The sequence below is a fragment of the Aplosporella prunicola genome (genome assembly GCF_010093885.1).
Source record: "Aplosporella prunicola CBS 121167 unplaced genomic scaffold K452scaffold_63, whole genome shotgun sequence".
Lineage (NCBI taxonomy): Eukaryota > Fungi > Ascomycota > Dothideomycetes > Botryosphaeriales > Aplosporellaceae > Aplosporella > Aplosporella prunicola.
In genome coordinates, this window is record NW_022983591.1 from 18,430 (window position 1) to 35,575 (window position 17,146).

The following is a 17,146-nucleotide window of genomic DNA, read 5'->3' on the forward strand; positions in this document are numbered from 1 at the left end:
GAGAGTCTTTAACATAATGTCGCGTAGGTAGCCTGGTAGTGCGGAACCCGCGGGTTCCGCGGCCGCCACGGATGCCGAGCTAGCCCGCGCTAAAATTGCCGCGGATGCCACGGTGACTCAATTCAAAACATCGGCATCGCTATCCAGATTGAGCATGTCAGTGACAGGCCTGTTGGTTCCAAGCCAATTGCCAAGGAATGCTGATATGTCCATGCCGCTCATATCAAAGTCAGCCATTCCCCCGGGCCAGGCAAGATCTCCGGTAGCTATAGCTTCACCGGAGAAAGGAGAGAGGACAAGGGAGCCATCATCTTGTCGATGGACTCCATCGACTTTCTTCTGCGAGCGACTTATAACTTCGGCAGTGTTGAGGAAAGCTTTGCAGACGTCAAAGAGACGACGAACGCCGCTATTTACCTCCTTGAGCTGGTTTAGAGCGTTCACAGTCTCGCGCAAAAGAGTGATATCGTCCTCGTCAAACGTGGCCATGGCGTGGGTGAAGACAATAACGTAGGGGGCGAAAGAGCAGTAGAGAACGATCCTAGATGGTCAGCTTTTGGAGTAGTGGGGATGGAATCATGAATATGTACCAATTGATAAAAATAGCGAAGACATACCAGTTGACAAAATCAATCGTCCGGAAATGGTTTTCGCCGGGCACGAAATGCTCGAAAGTTTTCAGATGAGCCCGTAGACTTAGCCTGGCGGCTTCGTAGCATTGGGAACTGATTTCGGTGGCATGGCTGGTAGAAGTTTGGGCGCGATAAATCATCGTGAGAACAGAATAGTACATGAAATCGGTGGATATCATAAGGCATTCGAGGGCATCTCTGAAGTAAGAGTTGGAGATGTCAACCTGCGGAGGTTAGAAATGAATAGGTAATGAAGAGAAACATACAGAGCAAATTTGATCACGGGTCTGAAGGAGTTCTGTGGCAAGTTGTTCTACAATTGAAGCTTTTTTTGTTGGATGCTGAGTGACGGCGGAAGCGGAATACAACTGATCATAGACTTTGCCTTGAATGCGAGCGAACCCGACTGATGCGAGGTTGAGGATGTCCCATGGGGCTTGTTTTGGGTTCTTTGATATGGAAAATAATTCACAATCAATATCGTAATCTTGGAAACTCGACGTTCGGCCAGTATTGAGAGAGAGGTTCTTTTCCATGAGGTAGAGGAACCAAAACGCATGGCGCTTTGCTTCAGCAACGGGGTGGGGGTCATTTTGAAGGAACGACTTGCGATGGATGCCCATTGTTTGGCACAGGGTGTGGGCGGCGGCGAGATAAGTCCAACAGAGGGAAAGTTTTGCCTTTTCTTGAGCTCTGCAGGCCTATGGAGGTTAGATAAAGCATTAAAATGACGGAGCGACCTACTCCAAACATAAGGACTTGAACATTTTCCAAGGTTGGAATGGCGAGAGTCTCATAGGTGGATAGAGCGCTGGAGAAATTTCGTTCGCAAAGTTCGGCGTAGGCGGCACAGTCAAATTGTTCGGTTAAAGGGTCATGGGCGGATATCAAGTCAGAAACGATATAAAATACTAGGGCTTGGAGAAGAGCAACGGAGCCAGAAGGAAGGGGTTCCGAAGGAAAATAGATTTTGCGACAAAGCTTTTCCAAGAGAAGTGGGTCCGTGAAGGAGTAACACACTATAACGAACGAGGGAGAAGCTGGGAGCGTTAGTAAAGAAGAGGAAAGGGGGAAGGCTAACTCATACCTTTAATCCGCTTGACGACAGCCACGACGAAGTCAACAGGCGGGAGGTTTTGTTCTTGGGGAGAAGGATTGGAGTTATGGGGTGTAAGGTAGGCTTCATAGGCGCGGGGTGTTTGAAGGCTGTTCCTCAAGGAAGCCAGGACCGTGGCTACTTCGTCAGTGTTGATAGCAGCCGCAGTCATATCGGCGGCTTCTCTAGCTTGGATGGTTTGCGAGGCAAAAGAGGATTCGCCTTCAAATGGAGAGGTTGTTGTTTCTGGGGTGTCCTGGGCAGAGGCAGGTGGAACGGTGAGAGGGGCAGAAGGTGAATGAGAAAGGTTCCGGATGCTATGCTCGATGGATCTCAGGCGTTCCTGGATCAGCTCGAGCTGCTTCTCACTAGCAGGTATGAGAGTATATCCGGGATGAGAAGGTTGTAGACGTACTACTGGCTAGAGATGATGACGCGGGGACGGTGCTCGGTTGCTCTTGAGGCAGCCTGACAGGCAACACCAAGGGTTTTACAGCTGGAGCAGGGAATTGTCTTGTCGCAGCGGATCTGTGTCTCCGTCAGATATGGAAATATGGGATCGATGGGGTCGGCGGGGAGGATACCTTTCGAACGCGGCAGTTTTCACACTGGGACAATCAGCGGAGGAGGAGGGCAAGGCGAGGGACGGTCAGGGACGGCGACTCACGGCGCGCGAAAGAAAGGAGCCGCGCTGACTAGATTGAGGCGTCTCGGACATTGTGAAAGGCAGCGTTGAGGTAGGAGAGGTTGTAGCCTGGCGGCGAACATGAAGTTAGGTACGTCGGTGCGCGCGGTGGTCCGCTCCGCTCCGCGTTCCGCCCCCGCTTTCCGCTCTTGGCCCACCATTCCGCCATCTTCCGCCCAGACCAAGGCGAGCCATCACGGGCAAGGATCATTGGGACAAATGGATGGCAACCTATGTTCGACCTCGCAGGTATTGACACCTCCGAATTTCCCTCGATATACTGCAGATAGTTATCTGTCTTAACGGAACTTGGAAGGTCTGGGTATCTCTGCAAACTAACGTTATTAGGTATCCCTAGCGGTCATGGAGGAAGCGGTTATCTAACCTTAAAGAGATGGTGCTGCGCCCCATGAGGTGAGTCCAATTTTACAGTCGTGCAACGAAAGTCACTCCCGATAAATAGCCTTCTGTTCCCGTCGCTTTTCCAAGTCTCTCTTGATTTCATCGACGAAATCTTAACAACAAATTCAAATTACACACTGAAAACATACCTTAACCGCGACCATGCTTGGCTTCTGCGCTGCTCCTTCATTTCTCCCGGATCGGGACATACCCGATCTTAGCGGAAAGGTTGTCATTGTGACTGGAGGCAATGCTGGACTAGGCTTCGAGACGGTGCGACAACTCGCAAAGCACAACCCCGCGCGCATCTATCTTGCCGCGCGATCCAAGGAGAAGGGCCAAGCGGCCATTCAGCAACTGAAAGAGTCCGAAGGGAATATCGCGCCGATTACCTTCCTAAGCCTAGATCTGTCTTCGTTTGAGAGCATCAAGGCGGCTGTCCAGGCATTCCAGGCTTGCGAGTCTCGTCTCGACATTCTCATCAACAATGCCGGGATCATGATGACGGCTCCAGGCCTTACCAAAGAGGGCTATGAAATTCAGTTCGGAACCAACGTTATGGGCCACGCTCTGTTCACGCAGCTCCTTTTGCCCACGCTCCAGGAAACGGCCAAGATCAACCCCGATGTCCGCGTCGTCACTTTGTCTTCGGCCTCTGAGGCCATGGCCCCGGCCGATTTGTATCCCTTCGATGAGTTCAAAACAACCATGCTTGAGCGCAATACCACAGCGCGCTACTGTATTTCCAAGCTCGCCAATGCACACTACACCTCCGCCATCGCCGAGCGACACAACGACGTCAAGTTCATCTGCGTGCATCCCGGGATGGCGGCAACAAACCTTCACCATGAGTCAACAGGCGTCTTCCTCAAGCCGTTCCTCGATGTTGCCGTTTGGGCTTTTGCGTCGACGGTTGAAAAAGGTGCCTTGAACCAGCTATGGGCTTCTATCAGCCCAGATGCAAAGACTGGAGAGTTCTATTCTCCAGTCGGAATACCTGGAAAGGGCTCCGAGCGCGTTCAAGATCGCGAACTACAGGAGCAGCTGTGGAGTTGGACTCAGGAAGAACTTAAGTCGCATATCCAGTAGTACCTTCTCGTTATTTAGGCATAATGACATCAAGTTCTCATAGCCACTACTTTACACGTCATTCCGTGACGGCCAGCAACCGAGTCTGTCAATCTGTCGAGATACGATGTTGGCCCATGCGCCTTCGACATATAGTACCTGTTGTGCAACAGGAGTCGCTCGGAACCCCGCAATTGATTCCCTAGCAACCGGGTTTTTACATCGAGTGCTAATGCAACAGCTGCCACGAATCATACTCCGAGGCAAGCTTCAGGTAGGACGATGAGGGGTAATTTACACAAGATAATGCAGTGAAGCGCCTAGGATCGTACGCATATCGCTTAATTAGACGAGGCGAGTTATTTGATCGGAGCACGAGCACAGGATAGGAAGAAGATGCAACTAATGTTACCTAAAGTTCCGGTTGTCGTTACAATCGCGTCATTTTTGATGTTCGGGAAGAGAGATGATCACACAGCGAGGATTGGCGCTGACGCCGGAGTACGTATAAAAAGTCCTCAAATATCTACCATCCTATGGAACAAACTCAGACGTGCGGACTCAGACATCAGAAGAGATTATACCCCTCACACCTTTTGCCAACCATGAAGTGCAGTCTCATGCTCATCGCCTTGTTCGCCGCCACAGGGTTCTGTTCACCAAGATTTCAAACTCTGTTGGAAGAAGATGACGATCGCTGTACGCACTGGTGTTTCCCTGGAATACCAGATTGCGGAGAAGAAGGAGTGAGGCATGGCCCTTGCGAACTGTAAACCAGGACTTAGCTAACCGCCGTAATACAGGTACCAGAGAGGCGCGGGGTACAATGCCTAGGCTTATAGTAGAAAAAAACTAGTGGCTAACAGTTTTAGAAATCTCCATTTATTTGCTTTGTCTGCTGTGCCAAGGAAGACGAGAACAAGAGCCAGGAAAAAACCAAGAATATTATATGTAAGTCGTTAAAGTACTACCGGATGGCATATAAGAAACTAATTGTTATAACTAAAGGGATCTAGTCGACATCTTTACTCCGGCAGAACAATCGAAGTTCGATTACAAATTGGAGTAAAGACGTTATATATAAACAATGCAAGCTGATTACTAGCGAAAGTATGCCATCGAATTCCGATGCGTATCATGCCGTTGTCTTATAACTCTGTTCCGCCCATCTCTTGTATACGGGTGAAGATAGGCATTAGGCAGGATGAATTATTTATGAAACATATAGTCACTGTCTTACTTGTGTTTCCGCAAGCAAACTGTCGAGCCCACCTGACCCGGTATGGTTTTCTAAGCTAATACCACTTTCTCGCAGCTTTACAGAACGTCTAATTCTATTATTGACTACTTTAACAATGAAAATGCTAATTTATTAAACAAGTAAGTGGCGATCCATTTATTTCGGCTATAATACAGCGCTGAGACTTCAACCAACCTAAAGCTACTTTGATACAGGCCTTTTATCCCATTTTCTCGACAAGACCGTTGAAACCAGCCTACCAAGCGAAAAGCTCAATCGTTACCCAGCAGCATATTTCGACATGGCGCGAAGCTTCGCACCAAAAAGGTAGAAGACGAACGGAGCCGGGACGCCAATAGCGATGCTAATGAAAGCCAAGACGCTGGAGCCCCACCCGTAATCCAGGCGCTCGTACAAGTACGGAGCGAAGAGGGGAAACCCAAATCCCGCCAGGCTACGAAGGACAACGACAGCAGCAAGGCCACTGGCGGCAAAGCGCGTATAGCTGTCAATAACATAGCCTTGCATGCTCTGCAAGCAGACGATGGTGCCGGCCGCAAAGATAGCGATGCCGATGTTCGGCATGATCCAGTGAACATGGCCTTGCACACTCCAGCCGTACCAGAAAAGGCCGACGGGGATGAACGCGGAGCCGACGAACATGGACGGGACGCGGAACTCGGGCAGGCCCACGCCGTCGTTCTTCTCTTTCAGGCGGCGGTAGATGCGGTCGACGAAGCGGAGGTTCACCTGCACGCCCAGAATGCTGCCCACGCCCAGCGAGATGAAGTTCAGCCCGCCGATACCCAGACTCTCCCCGTACACTTCACTCCACACGACCGGGAACGTCACCGTGATGAGGTATGTCAGCCCGAACAGGTACGCCATGTACAGAGCGACGAGCTGCACGATGGGCTGGGTGGCAAGCATGCGCGAGGGGCGCAGCAAGGCGTCGCCGAGCGCGCCGACGAGGCTCTTGTCCGAGCTGCTGGTGCCAGTGTGCAGCTTGTTATTCCCCGTTTCCTTGACCAGCCGGTCCCGCTTCCTCTTCAAGATGGTGGGCGCGTGCGTCTCGCTCAGCCAGATCAGACCGGCGCCCGAAACGACGCCGGCCGCAATGCTGGTTGCGTAGAAGACCCAGCGCCACGTCGTGTTCTGCGCAATGAAGCCACCGGCTATTGGCCCGACGACCGGCCCAAGCAGCGGTGCGAGACTGTAGATGCCCACGGCCTTGCCGCGCTGTTCCGGCGCCCAGCAGTCACTGCAAACAACAAGAACTGTATCAGCAGAAGAACACTCGGGACGGCTTGTATTGCTTACCTCAAAGCTCCTCCCCCAACTGAGAGTGGCGCGCTTCCGCCGATGCCAGCAAGAAACCGAAACACGAACATCTCGGCTCTATTCTGCGCGAATCCACACCCGAGATTCCACGCCAGGTAGAAGAGGTTGCTCAACTGCAGCACGCGGGCGCGGCCGAACAGCTCGGAGACGGGCCCGAAGAACAGCGGCCCAATGGCATACCCGAGGACGAAGATGGAGAGGGCCATCTCCACTTCGATGTCGCTTTTCATGCCAAGATCTTTGCCTAGCGTTTCCAGTGCCGGCGATACCATGGACGAAGAGACTGGAGAGATGAAGGTGAATGTCGAGACGAGGATCGTGGTGGCCCATTTTTTCTTTGTTGTCCAGTTCTTCGGGTTCGCGGCGTCTTGCGGCCCGTCCCAGATGACGAGATCCGGATCCGTTGGCTCCTTCTCGGCATTGTCAGGAGGTGGTGCTCTGGCTGCCTCCAAGTCTCTGTCGGCCGGATTCTCGTCGCGAGCGTCAGTGGTTGATGCTGCGTGCTCTCCCGAGCCGACTGTCGTGTCCGACTTGGAAGGATCTTGTTCTTTCTGGGCCATTTCGGTGGCAGGATGGGTCGAAACGGCTTTAGAGGGCTTGCTGTTAGGTTTTATCGCTTTTTAACTCACTCCGGAGCTCGATGGCTTTAAGTATCTTGTCGGGTGCTGGTCTTTGTGCTTGTCGGATTTTGACACAGCTCAAAACCCGAGAGCCAATAGAATCTCTCCATATCTAACAACAACATGGATATTTTAGTGCATCTATGACCTCAACACTTTTGTTGCAATGTAATACTGCATGTGGCGAGCTGCGCATGAGTTAAAAATAAAGTAATAGCAGTTGAGAAAGGAAAACTCCCTTGGGTGGGTTATCGGTCTTACCATTTTGAGCCAGCTTTGGACTAGTAAACCTCACATCATGTCATGAAACTATACTACTGTCATATCTATACTTTCCGCAGAACGCCTAGCTTATCTTCTTTCTAAGAAATTTTCTTTTTTGCATCACTTTACGCCCCTGATGTTGTCTGAAAACGGAAGTGATTCCGGGTAGCTGTTCTGTTGCAATAAGGCAAAAACCCCCAAAATTTGACTACGGAGCTTGATCGAAACATTTCTCTCTATTCTATATCGAAGCAGACTTTTCCAATCCACAGCCTATGAACCATACAAATGCTACCACTATATGTCTCTTTCCGGACCATCGCAACAGTTAAATCTGCTTAGGCATCCGCATCCATCCTTCGCATCTAGCCGAGCGGAGAACAATGTACCAAATTTTGCGTGACGCACACAGCCCCACGGCTTCAGTCATCATATCTAGGCTTCGCGGCCCTGAAAATGAAAACAGATCCAACAACCCACGTCTCCACCTCCTTGAAGTTCAGCCTCAGCGCATGCTCAAAGTCGTAAGCATTGTCGTCGCTGTTATGGAAGACGCCATGGTTCAAGCAACCACGCCGGATGAAAGCCGCGAAGCGATTGTCCTTCCTTACGCCCTTCCCTAGCACATTAGCGCCGTGGATGACGCCGTCGGCCGTCATGTTGTGCTTGACGAGCTCGAAGACGCGGCACTTGTCCTGCACGGGCGCCGGGATGCAGTGCAGCAGGTAGTACATGGAGACGGAGTCGAAACGGTCCTTTGAGGGCAGGGGCAAGGGCTTCAGGATGTCGGCGACGATGGCGCGCGCGTCGGGCCGCCGCGACCGCTGCACGGCCATGTCCAGCGCCGGCCGCTCGTTGTCCACGATGGTGAGCTTGCTCGTGGCCGGAATCCCGGCTTTGCGTAGGTAATACCCCGTCCCGGCGCCGATGTCAAGGTGGTTGCTGCGCACGTTGGAGCGGAAGAGTGGGATGAGGTAGGCGGCTGTGCTGCAGCCCCAGGCCCAGGTGCTGACGATGCCGAGGACCCAGATATCGTAGAAGGCCAGGCGCCAGGGAGTGTAAACTGTGGTGGTGGTGTCGGCGGCCATTTCGAAAGTAAAGCGGATGATAGAGAGAGAAGACAGAGGGAGTGGCAATGGCTGATGTCTGGTCTTATATCGGCACCCCTGCAGGGGGGCGCAGGCTGACGTTGGCCGTTAAAATGCGGTCGGATTTTAACAGCAGATATGTATGCGAGAGACTTCTCCACCCACCCAATGTTGTCCGCCATGTGGCACAATGGCTCTCCGAATCCCCTTTGACCAAGGCTTCTGGCAAGAATACCTGTCGGGCCAAGAGGCCAAGCTCCCCGCGCTGCCGGACGTCGAGGATGTCACGGAGCGCGTGATCCGCATCATGGGTGGTAACCCTGGGAGCATGCAGCTGCAAGGCACAAACACGTACCTCGTGGGGACGGGGTTGACGCGCATCCTAATCGACACGGGCGAGGTACGTACAGTGCTACAACCATGGCTACCTACCTAGACATATCGCTGACAAACACACTGCACAGGGCCTCCCCGTCTGGATCGCGCGCGTCATCCAGCTGCTCTCGTCGCGCGGCCTCAGCATCTCGCACGTCCTCCTAACGCACTGGCACGGCGACCACACAGGCGGCGTGCCCTCACTCATCGCTCACGACCCCCGGCTCGCCACCTGCGTCTACAAGGCCCAGCCCGACAGCAACCAGCACCCCATAGCCGACGGGCAAGAATTCCGCGTCGCGGGGGCCACGCTCCGCGCCGTCTTTACGCCGGGCCATGCCGTCGACCACATGGTGTTCGTGCTGGCGGAGGAAGACGCCCTCTTCACGGGGGACAACGTGCTTGGGCACGGCTACGCCGTGGTCCAGGACCTAGGCCCTTACATGGGCAGTCTGCGGCGGATGCAAGGCCTGGGGTGCGAGCGCGCCTATCCCGCCCATGGCGCCACAATCACCGACCTCCCGGCCAAGATGGCCGAGTATATCCACCACAAGGAGGTACGCGTGCGCCAGGTTTGCGCTGCCCTGCTGAAGCGGAAGGTCGAGCTGGAGAGGGCCGGGCGCCGTGGCTTGGGTGGCTTGACTCTACGAGAGATCGTGAGGGCTATTTATGGCCATGTGCCGAATGAGATGGCTGACAAGGCGCTTGTGCCTTTCTTGACGCAGGTGCTGTGGATGCTGGCCGAGGACGGTGTCGTGGGCTTTGAGCCAGGGGACCCGATTAACAGGCGCTGGTTCGTTAAGCAGCATGCCCCGGGTGCGAAGGGATATCTAGACTGAGGACTCTTGAGTGTCTGTGGATGCGTACCCACGTGTTTTATACATGGCTGTCGTTATTATTGTTTTTCTTGGATTGGAATTTTGACCTTTAAGAAGTGGAATTAATTTGCAAGTGTGACGCGTCTTGACCGCCAGCTCGGGCTCTTGCCAGCCTGGTGTATCTCAGAACGAACAGTATTTGACCGCAAGTTTCAATGCACAGTCGAGCACCACGGAACGTCGCATAAAAGAAAAAACAAGATTCAAATGTCAAGCGCCGAACAAACCCACTAACGGCCTTTGTTCTGCGCAATCTCACGCCATTCCCTCATCGGACGATGCAGCAAATAAAAGCGCTGCCGGGACCTTGCCACAGCCTCTCTGCAGCGCCTCCACGACCCGTCACAATACTCTTCAACAGCCGCCTTCAGTCCACCCGGAGCTGCGCGCGCCATAGCCCCCGCGAGCTCCACCCCATCCACAATAGCGTGGTTGCCACCTTCACCACCGAAGATGGGCATCGCGTGCCAGGCATCCCCGATAAACACGACGCCCTGCTCGGCCGCACGTGCAATGTCCTCGCGCGTTACCGAGACGCATCGGCTCGTCCAATGGAAGACGCGCTGGGTGGAAAGCGCGTCTGGACTGAGGAAGAGAGACCAGGGAGACGCCAGCTCGCGCGACGAGAGCTCCTCAAGCAGCTCGGGTGGGAGGTGCGTTGCCTCGGCGCCGGCTGTGGCGTTGGGTTGGTACAGCGGATCCTTGTCGCCGGCTGTTGGCCGCGAGTAGGACCAATCGAGGTCGACGTGTGTGGGCGTGGCGTTGCTGACGGTGATGGGCGTATTGAAGCCGTCGCCGACGCCGGCGAGGATGTTGGACGCACCGCTGAGCGGCTTGATCAGCCGGTCATAGCCGGCACGGGAAAGTTGAAACTCGCCGTGGTAGACCACCACAGGAACGACTTCGGGAGAGACGTGCGGTAGGACTTGGGACCGGACTGTAGGGCGCACGAAATATGTGAGTTCAGAGCTTTGTAGGGGCCTCTGGGCGATACTTACCGGTCGAATGCACGCCGTCGGCAGCAACGAGAAGAGCTCCTTGATACTTGGCGCCGTTCTCGAACTCGACGGCCACGTTGCCGGGCTCGCCGCTGAAGCTCTTGAGTTTGTGCCCGTACCGCACATCCAGCTCGTCGTCGCCGCAGTCGGCGATCCAGGTGCGCAGCGCGTTGCGGTTGGCGCGCACGATGGACTGCTTAGTTGCCGGGTCGGGAGCGACCAGCAGCTCGCCGGTGCGGTTGTCGCGAAGTGCCCCGTCAATCCAGCCAGTGCCGCCAAGGTGGCGGTCCGGCGTCACGCCCCGCGTCAGACTACTGAGAGGCAGCCCCCCGAGCCCGTCGAGCAGTGCCGCATAGCCCCATTCGCGCAGACTGATGGCGAAGCCTTGACTGCGGTCCGGCGTCGAGGCCTCGAAGACGATGGTGGGGATGCCGGCGTTGGTGAGGATACGGGCTGTGGTGAGCCCTGAGATGCCCGCCCCGATGACGAGTATTGGACGAAGTTGTGGTGTGCTCATGTTTGTTGCTTGACCGCTATGTTGGAGCGACGAGAGGCTAGGTAAAGACATGAGTAGGCAACTTCCTTCGGTCATGCCACTGTCGTGTGGGGGCCATCTTACACGCATTCTAAAAGCCGAAGACGTCAGCCTGAGAAGGATTTAAAATCCGAGATGGAGTTTCCTAAAAGGGTTGTAAGCCGTGCTTACGAGTCGTGATATGGCGAGGCAAGTTTGTATAAAAGTCGCCATGGTACATCGGGTGGTGCTGCATACAATTGTACATAGCTCGCCAACATGTCAGTTCCCAAGCTTGCATTCTTTGGGAACGAATTCCCCAGCGACGACGTCAAAGACGTCTTCCGCCGCCTGCTCCGGCACACCAAGGACAGGCGGTTCCGGCTGCTCGCAGCCTTTGTCGACGAGTCGACGGCAGTCCTCAAGGATGAGGTGGCCAAGCTGCCGCAGCCTCTGAAAGAGCTGGTGCCGCACTTCGACACGGTGCTTAGCCTGGCCGAGCATGGCGACTTCCGGCAGGGAGCACTGGGCGCGGCCATGGAGAGCGCACTGCTGACGGTGCTCGAAGTGGCTCTGTTTATCGGGTGAGTGAGGCGACTGAGGAGCAAGCAGCAGTACTGACGATTTGACGTAGACACCACGAGGCCGAAGGCATTGACATGTCGGTGACGGGACTGGCCGGACTGAGCATCGGGCTGCTGGCCGCAGCAGCAGTTGCTCTTTCGAGCAGCGTGAGCGACTTGTTGGGCAACGGGGCCGAGAGCGTGCGCGTGGCGTTCCGACTGGGCGTGTACGTGGCCGATGTTTCAAGCAAGCTTGAGGCGCCACAGCCCGACGGCACGCTGCAGAGCTGGGCCCATGTCGTGACGGAGCTGAGCGAGGAGACGGTGCGCGACGAACTTGAACGCTTCAACACCGACACGCGAAGCCCGGCCCTCAGTCGCGCCTTTGTCAGCGCCGCCGACAAGACGTCCGTCAGCGTCAGCGCCCCGCCCTCGCGTCTCAATCAAGCTTTCCAGCACTCGCACCGCCTGCGCTACTCCAAGTCGCTGCCGTTACCCGTCTACGATGGCCTGTGCCACGCCCCTCACCTGTACACTCCCGACGACATCCAGGCCCTCCTCGATCCCAAAGCCTCGCTGCTCCCACCCAACCGCCCTGTCCGCATACCTCTGCTCTCGTCGCAGTCCGGCGAGCCCTTTACAGCCACTACCGCCCATGACCTCTTCCTGCAAATCGCCACCGAGCTGACCACCGGTACCATCTATCTCGACCGCCTCACCGCCGCCATCCTGGCCCATGCCGCTGCGGCCGAGTGCTGCTACCTCTCCTCATTCCGCACTTCGCTTGTCCTCAAGGGCATTGCCGATGCTCTTGCCGCAGACTCCCAGCTCGTCCGGAGCGACATGGTCTCCTGGGTGCATGTCGACTTTGGCCCTCGCCGTCCGCGCTCCTCTGCTGACGCGAAGCTGGCCATTGTCGGCATGGCCTGTCGCTTGCCAGGCGGCGCCAACGATCCTGATCTTTTCTGGGAGCTGCTCGAGCAGGGACGAGACGTACACACAACAGTGCCCGTGGATCGCTTCGACCTAGAGACGCACTACGATCCCAATGCCAAGGTGGAGAACGCCACGCAGACACCCTTCGGCAACTTCATGGACAGGCCCGGCTTCTTCGACGCAGGTTTCTTCAACATGTCCCCAAGAGAGGTGAGTCATCCTGCCGTAATCGAGACGAGCAACATACTGATATGGACGACGACAGGCTGAGCAGACGGACCCCATGCACCGGCTCGCCCTCGTGACGGCGTACGAAGCCATGGAGATGGCTGGCCTGGTACCCGGTCGAACTGCTTCTTCGCGGCCGCAGCGCATTGCGACTTTTTATGGCCAGGCAAGCGATGACTGGCGCGAGCTGAACGCGTCCCAGAACATTGGCACGTATGCTGTGCCAGGTGGTGAGCGAGCCTTTGCCAACGGGCGCGTCAACTACTTCTTCAAATTCTCAGGGCCATCTTTCAACATCGACACGGCGTGCTCAAGCGGATTGGCGGCGGTGCAGGCGGCTTGCTCGGCACTATGGGCGGGAGAGGCTGACACGGTCCTCGCTGGAGGCCTCAACGTCATCACCGACCCGGACAACTACGCTGGTCTCTGCAACGGCCACTTCTTGTCCAAGACAGGACAGTGCAAGGTGTGGGACAAAGATGCCGATGGCTATTGCCGAGCTGATGGCGTCGGATCCGTCGTCATAAAGCGTCTGGAGGACGCCGAGGCCGACAACGACAACATCCTGGCAGTTGTTCTGGCGGCCGCGACGAACCATTCGGCTGAGGCCATTTCCATCACCCACCCGCACGCCGGCGCCCAGAAGGACAACTACCGCCACGTGCTGCAAAAGGCAGGCGTGAGCCCTCTGGACGTAGGATACGTCGAGCTGCACGGCACCGGCACTCAGGCGGGTGACGCCGTCGAGTCCGAGTCGGTGGCAGACATCTTCGCCCCTGTAGCTCCGCGCCGTCGCGCTGACCAGCGCTTGCATCTCGGCGCCGTCAAGAGTAACATTGGTCATGGCGAGGCCGCCGCCGGCATTGCATCGCTGATAAAGGCCCTACTGGTCTATCAGAAGAACATGATTCCCGCTCACATCGGCATCAAGACGGAAATCAATCCGACCATCCCTACCGATCTTGAACGCCGCAATATCGGGCTTACCATGACCAATACGTCCTGGCCACGCGAAGGGAGCAAGAAGCGGCTCGCCGTTGTGAATTCATTCGGCGCACACGGTGGAAACACGACGCTGCTGCTTGAGGACGGACCGGAGAAGCAGACTTTCGAAGTCGCGGCTGTGCGCTCCACGCACCCTATCATCGTATCAGCCAAGAGCAAGAGGTCATTGCAGGCCAACGTAGAGAACCTACTTTACTATTTGGACCAGCACACGGATACGAACCTTGGCGACCTATCGTACACGACGTGCGCAAGACGTATGCACCACAGCATTCGCATCGCTACGTCGGTTTCCAGCGTCGCAGGGTTGCAGAAATTCCTACGGGCCTCCCTGGGCGACAAGACAATCACTGACGCGCGGCCCATCCCGCCCGAAGCACCTGGGGTCGTCTTTGCTTTCACGGGCCAAGGCGCCTATCACGTCGGCATGGGGCGCGAGTTGTTTGCTGCTTTCCCAGCCTTCCGGGAGCAGGTGCAACAGCTCGACCGGCTGGTGCAACGTCTCGGCTTCCCATCCGTCGCATCTGTCATTGACGGAAGCGCCGACGATGAGTCAAGCCCGCCAGTGCTCACCCAGCTCAGCGTTGTGGTGTTTGAGATTGCGCTGGCGCGCTTCTGGGAAGTGCTCGGAGTTCGACCCAACGCTGTAATCGGCCACAGCCTAGGCGAATACGCGGCTCTGGCCGTCGCTGGGGCCTTGTCGGTTGCCGACGCCTTGTATCTCGTTGGCCGGCGTGCGCAGCTGACTGAAGAGCGCTGCACTCCCGGTAGCCACTCGATGCTCTCGGTGCGGGCGACGGAGGCTGACATTGCTCGGCTGGTGCGTGACACGCCTGAGACGGCGGCGTTGCCGTATGAAGTCTCGTGCCGTAACACAGCGCAAGACACGGTCATTGGCGGCGCGCGGGATGACATTGACACCATCCGCAAAGCGCTCGAGGCACACAACTTCAAGTGCGTGCAGCTCGACATTCCCTTTGCCTTCCACACGGCGCAGATGGACGACATTCTTGATGCTTTTGAGGCGACGGCCGCCCCGGTGCCTTTCAAGGCGCCCAGCATCCCCGTGCTCTCTCCGCTGCTTGGTGCCGCTGTATTCGACGGAAAGTCGATCAATGCGAAGTATCTGCGTCGTGCGACTCGCGAGCCAGTCGACTTCATTGCCGCCGTTGGGGCCGGCCGCGACCTTGGCATGTTTGACGATAAGACGCTCTGGGTTGACGTAGGGCCGCATCCCATTTGCTCGGGCTTTGTGCGCGGATTAATGCCTGCTGCGCGCTCAGTGTCGAGCTGCCGGCGCAATGAGGATGGCTTCGCGACCTTTGCCAAGAGCCTCACCACGCTCCATCTGGCAGGTTTGACGCCTGTCTGGGCCGAGTACTTCCAACCAGACGAGCACGCTTACCACTTGCTCACTCTGCCCAAGTACGCGTGGAATGAGACTGATTATTGGATTCCGTACATTGGGACCTGGACACTGGATAAGGCGCATCTGAAGTATGGCGGACAGAAGCCGACCGGGCCTTCGCTCATGGCAGCTTCAGCACTACGGACGTCGCTGGTCCATCAAATCACAAGCGAGACCATCGAGCAGACGACAGCTGAGCTGTGCGTTCTTTCGGATATCCAGCACCCTAACTTTCTGGAAGCGGTGAATGGGCACAGAATGAATGGGTGTGGCGTAGCTACCTCGGTGCGTCAACTTTTTGTTTTTCTCTCTCCCTTCTCGCCCAGTCCCCCTGTTTTGGCCCGATGAGGCTCTGTCTGACATGCTTATAGTCAATCTGGACCGACATGGCTCTGACCGTTGGCGAGTACCTCTATCGGCGCCTCGTGCCGCAAGCACAAAAAGTGCACATGAACGTCAGCGACGTCGAAGTGCTGCACGCACAAGTCGCCAACAAGTCCAAAGGCAGCACACAGCCGCTTGCGCTTGAAGCGCAACTCGACCTCTCGATGAGCAGAATGTCGCTGGCGTGGTTTAACGTCGATGCGAAGACGGGCACCCGTGCCGCTGAATCGTTTGCTACTGCAACGGTGCGATTTGAGGATCCGCAAGCCTGGCGCGCAGAGTGGGATCGAGTGACGCATCTCGTGCAGGGGAGGATAGACGCGTTGGAGCGCATGGCAGCTGTTGGCGAGGCCAGCCGGCTCTCGAAACAGTTGGCGTACACGCTGTTCAAGAACGTGGTTGACTACGCAGAGCGATACCGCGGCATGGACAACGTGGTTCTGCACGAGCACGAAGCATATGCGAACATAACGCTGACGCCGGAGCAGCACGGGGCGTGGCACACGCCGCCGCACTGGATCGACAGCGTGGCGCACTTGGCGGGCTTGGTGATGAACGGCAGCGACGCATCCAACACGGCGGACTATTTCTACGTGACGCCGGGGTGCGAGAGTGCGCGCGTGCTGGAGCCGCTGCAGCCCGGGGCGCGCTACCGCAGCTACGTGCGCATGTTCCCGGTGCCGGGCGACGCCAACATGTTCGCTGGCGACGTGTACATCTTCAACGACGCCGGCACGATTGTCGGCATGGTCGGACAGATTCGCTTTCGCCGCGTGCCGCGCTTGCTGATGGATCGCTTTTTCTCGCCGCCTGCGGCAGAGCCTGCACCAGATACTGCCCGGGTGACGGGATATAAACTCCCGGTTGCTGCTGTTACTCCAGCTCCCGCTGCTGCTGCGTCAACATCAAAAGCTACGGCGGCGATTCCCGCGTCGGCTGAAGTCATCGGCACATCCACCGCTCACTCCGAACAGCGCCGCGGGGAGCAAGCAAGCGCGAGCACGTCCTCTGGCAGCAGCGGTGGCGGCGGCTTCACACCAGCCTCGACCACGGCATCTGCCCCGGCAGCAGAAACTACGGCGGGCAAGGACGGCGCAGACGGCGACGCGGACGCGGATGATGCAGGCATCGTGACGCAGTGCCTGGCGCTGATAGCGCGCGAGACGGGACTCCCGCTGTCGGCGCTGACGCCCGACGCGACGTTTGTGCAGCTAGGCGTGGACTCGTTGATGGCGCTGGTGCTGGCGGAGAAGCTGCGCGCCGAGCTGGGCGTCGAGGTCCGCAGTAGTCTTTTTCTGGAATGTCCGACGGTGGGGGAGTTGGGGGGTTGGTTGGGCGTGTACTGTTGAGTTGATTCGGTGGGGAGTTTGTTGTTGGTGTTGGTGAGATTGTGAGGTGGGGTGAGGTGAGGTGTGAGATGG

At 56.5% G+C, this 17,146-nt stretch overlaps 7 protein-coding genes across 7 annotated transcripts; 3 read left to right on the forward strand and 4 right to left on the reverse strand.

Moving 5' to 3' along the window:
• Positions 1 to 25: 25 nt before the first annotated feature.
• K452DRAFT_148698 (uncharacterized protein) lies at positions 26 to 2,157 on the reverse strand. The gene is made up of 6 exons (XM_033535517.1): positions 2,144 to 2,157; positions 1,720 to 2,096; positions 1,377 to 1,672; positions 899 to 1,333; positions 591 to 856; positions 26 to 541 (listed from the first exon to the last, which is right to left on the reverse strand). Exons 2-6 carry the CDS (start codon positions 1,898 to 1,900, stop codon positions 118 to 120), a joined length of 1,602 nt encoding a protein of 533 aa, XP_033391771.1. The 5' UTR covers positions 1,901 to 2,096; positions 2,144 to 2,157; the 3' UTR covers positions 26 to 117.
• A 762-nt stretch (positions 2,158 to 2,919) lies between these two features.
• K452DRAFT_292708 (uncharacterized protein) lies at positions 2,920 to 3,942 on the forward strand. Its single transcript, XM_033541424.1, has one exon. It carries the CDS (start codon positions 2,978 to 2,980, stop codon positions 3,902 to 3,904), a length of 927 nt encoding a protein of 308 aa, XP_033391772.1. The 5' UTR covers positions 2,920 to 2,977; the 3' UTR covers positions 3,905 to 3,942.
• A 1,460-nt stretch (positions 3,943 to 5,402) lies between these two features.
• K452DRAFT_303075 (uncharacterized protein) lies at positions 5,403 to 7,024 on the reverse strand (the record flags this gene model as incomplete). Its single annotated transcript, XM_033542679.1, has 2 exons — positions 5,403 to 6,384; positions 6,444 to 7,024. The coding sequence occupies 2 exons, from the start codon at positions 7,022 to 7,024 to the stop codon at positions 5,403 to 5,405; spliced, it is 1,563 nt and encodes a 520-aa protein (XP_033391773.1).
• A 490-nt stretch (positions 7,025 to 7,514) lies between these two features.
• On the reverse strand, positions 7,515 to 8,457 carry K452DRAFT_292709 (uncharacterized protein; the record flags this gene model as incomplete). Its single annotated transcript, XM_033541425.1, has 1 exon — positions 7,515 to 8,457. A coding segment is annotated over exon 1 (662 nt), but the record flags the coding sequence as incomplete, so codon positions are not given.
• A 169-nt stretch (positions 8,458 to 8,626) lies between these two features.
• K452DRAFT_238155 (uncharacterized protein) lies at positions 8,627 to 9,650 on the forward strand (the record flags this gene model as incomplete). Its single annotated transcript, XM_033537642.1, has 2 exons — positions 8,627 to 8,836; positions 8,901 to 9,650. 2 exons carry the CDS (start codon positions 8,627 to 8,629, stop codon positions 9,648 to 9,650), a joined length of 960 nt encoding a protein of 319 aa, XP_033391775.1.
• A 269-nt stretch (positions 9,651 to 9,919) lies between these two features.
• Positions 9,920 to 11,204, reverse strand: K452DRAFT_313506 (uncharacterized protein; the record flags this gene model as incomplete). Its single annotated transcript, XM_033543667.1, has 2 exons — positions 9,920 to 10,626; positions 10,688 to 11,204. 2 exons carry the CDS (start codon positions 11,202 to 11,204, stop codon positions 9,920 to 9,922), a joined length of 1,224 nt encoding a protein of 407 aa, XP_033391776.1.
• Positions 11,205 to 11,480: 276 nt separating this feature from the next.
• Positions 11,481 to 17,074, forward strand: K452DRAFT_280560 (uncharacterized protein; the record flags this gene model as incomplete). The annotated part of the gene is made up of 5 exons (XM_033539459.1): positions 11,481 to 11,785; positions 11,836 to 12,910; positions 12,966 to 15,626; positions 15,713 to 16,656; positions 16,744 to 17,074. 5 exons carry the CDS (start codon positions 11,481 to 11,483, stop codon positions 17,072 to 17,074), a joined length of 5,316 nt encoding a protein of 1,771 aa, XP_033391777.1.
• Positions 17,075 to 17,146: the final 72 nt, after the last annotated feature.

What these genes read in the sequence shown, in the direction of transcription:
- K452DRAFT_292708 (XM_033541424.1), top strand. Translation starts at nt 2,978, where the DNA reads ATGCTTGGCTTCTGCGCTGCTCCTTCATTTCTCCCGGATCGGGACATA.
- K452DRAFT_148698 (XM_033535517.1), bottom strand. Translation starts at nt 1,900, where the DNA reads ATGACTGCGGCTGCTATCAACACTGACGAAGTAGCCACGGTCCTGGCT. An exon ending in TTCAAGTCCTTATGTTTGGA is followed by an intron (nt 1,334 to 1,376) that starts GTAGGTCGCTCC and finishes TAACCTCCATAG; the next exon opens with GCCTGCAGAGCTCAAGAAAA. An exon ending in CCCGTGATCAAATTTGCTCT is followed by an intron (nt 857 to 898) that starts GTATGTTTCTCT and finishes TAACCTCCGCAG; the next exon opens with GTTGACATCTCCAACTCTTA.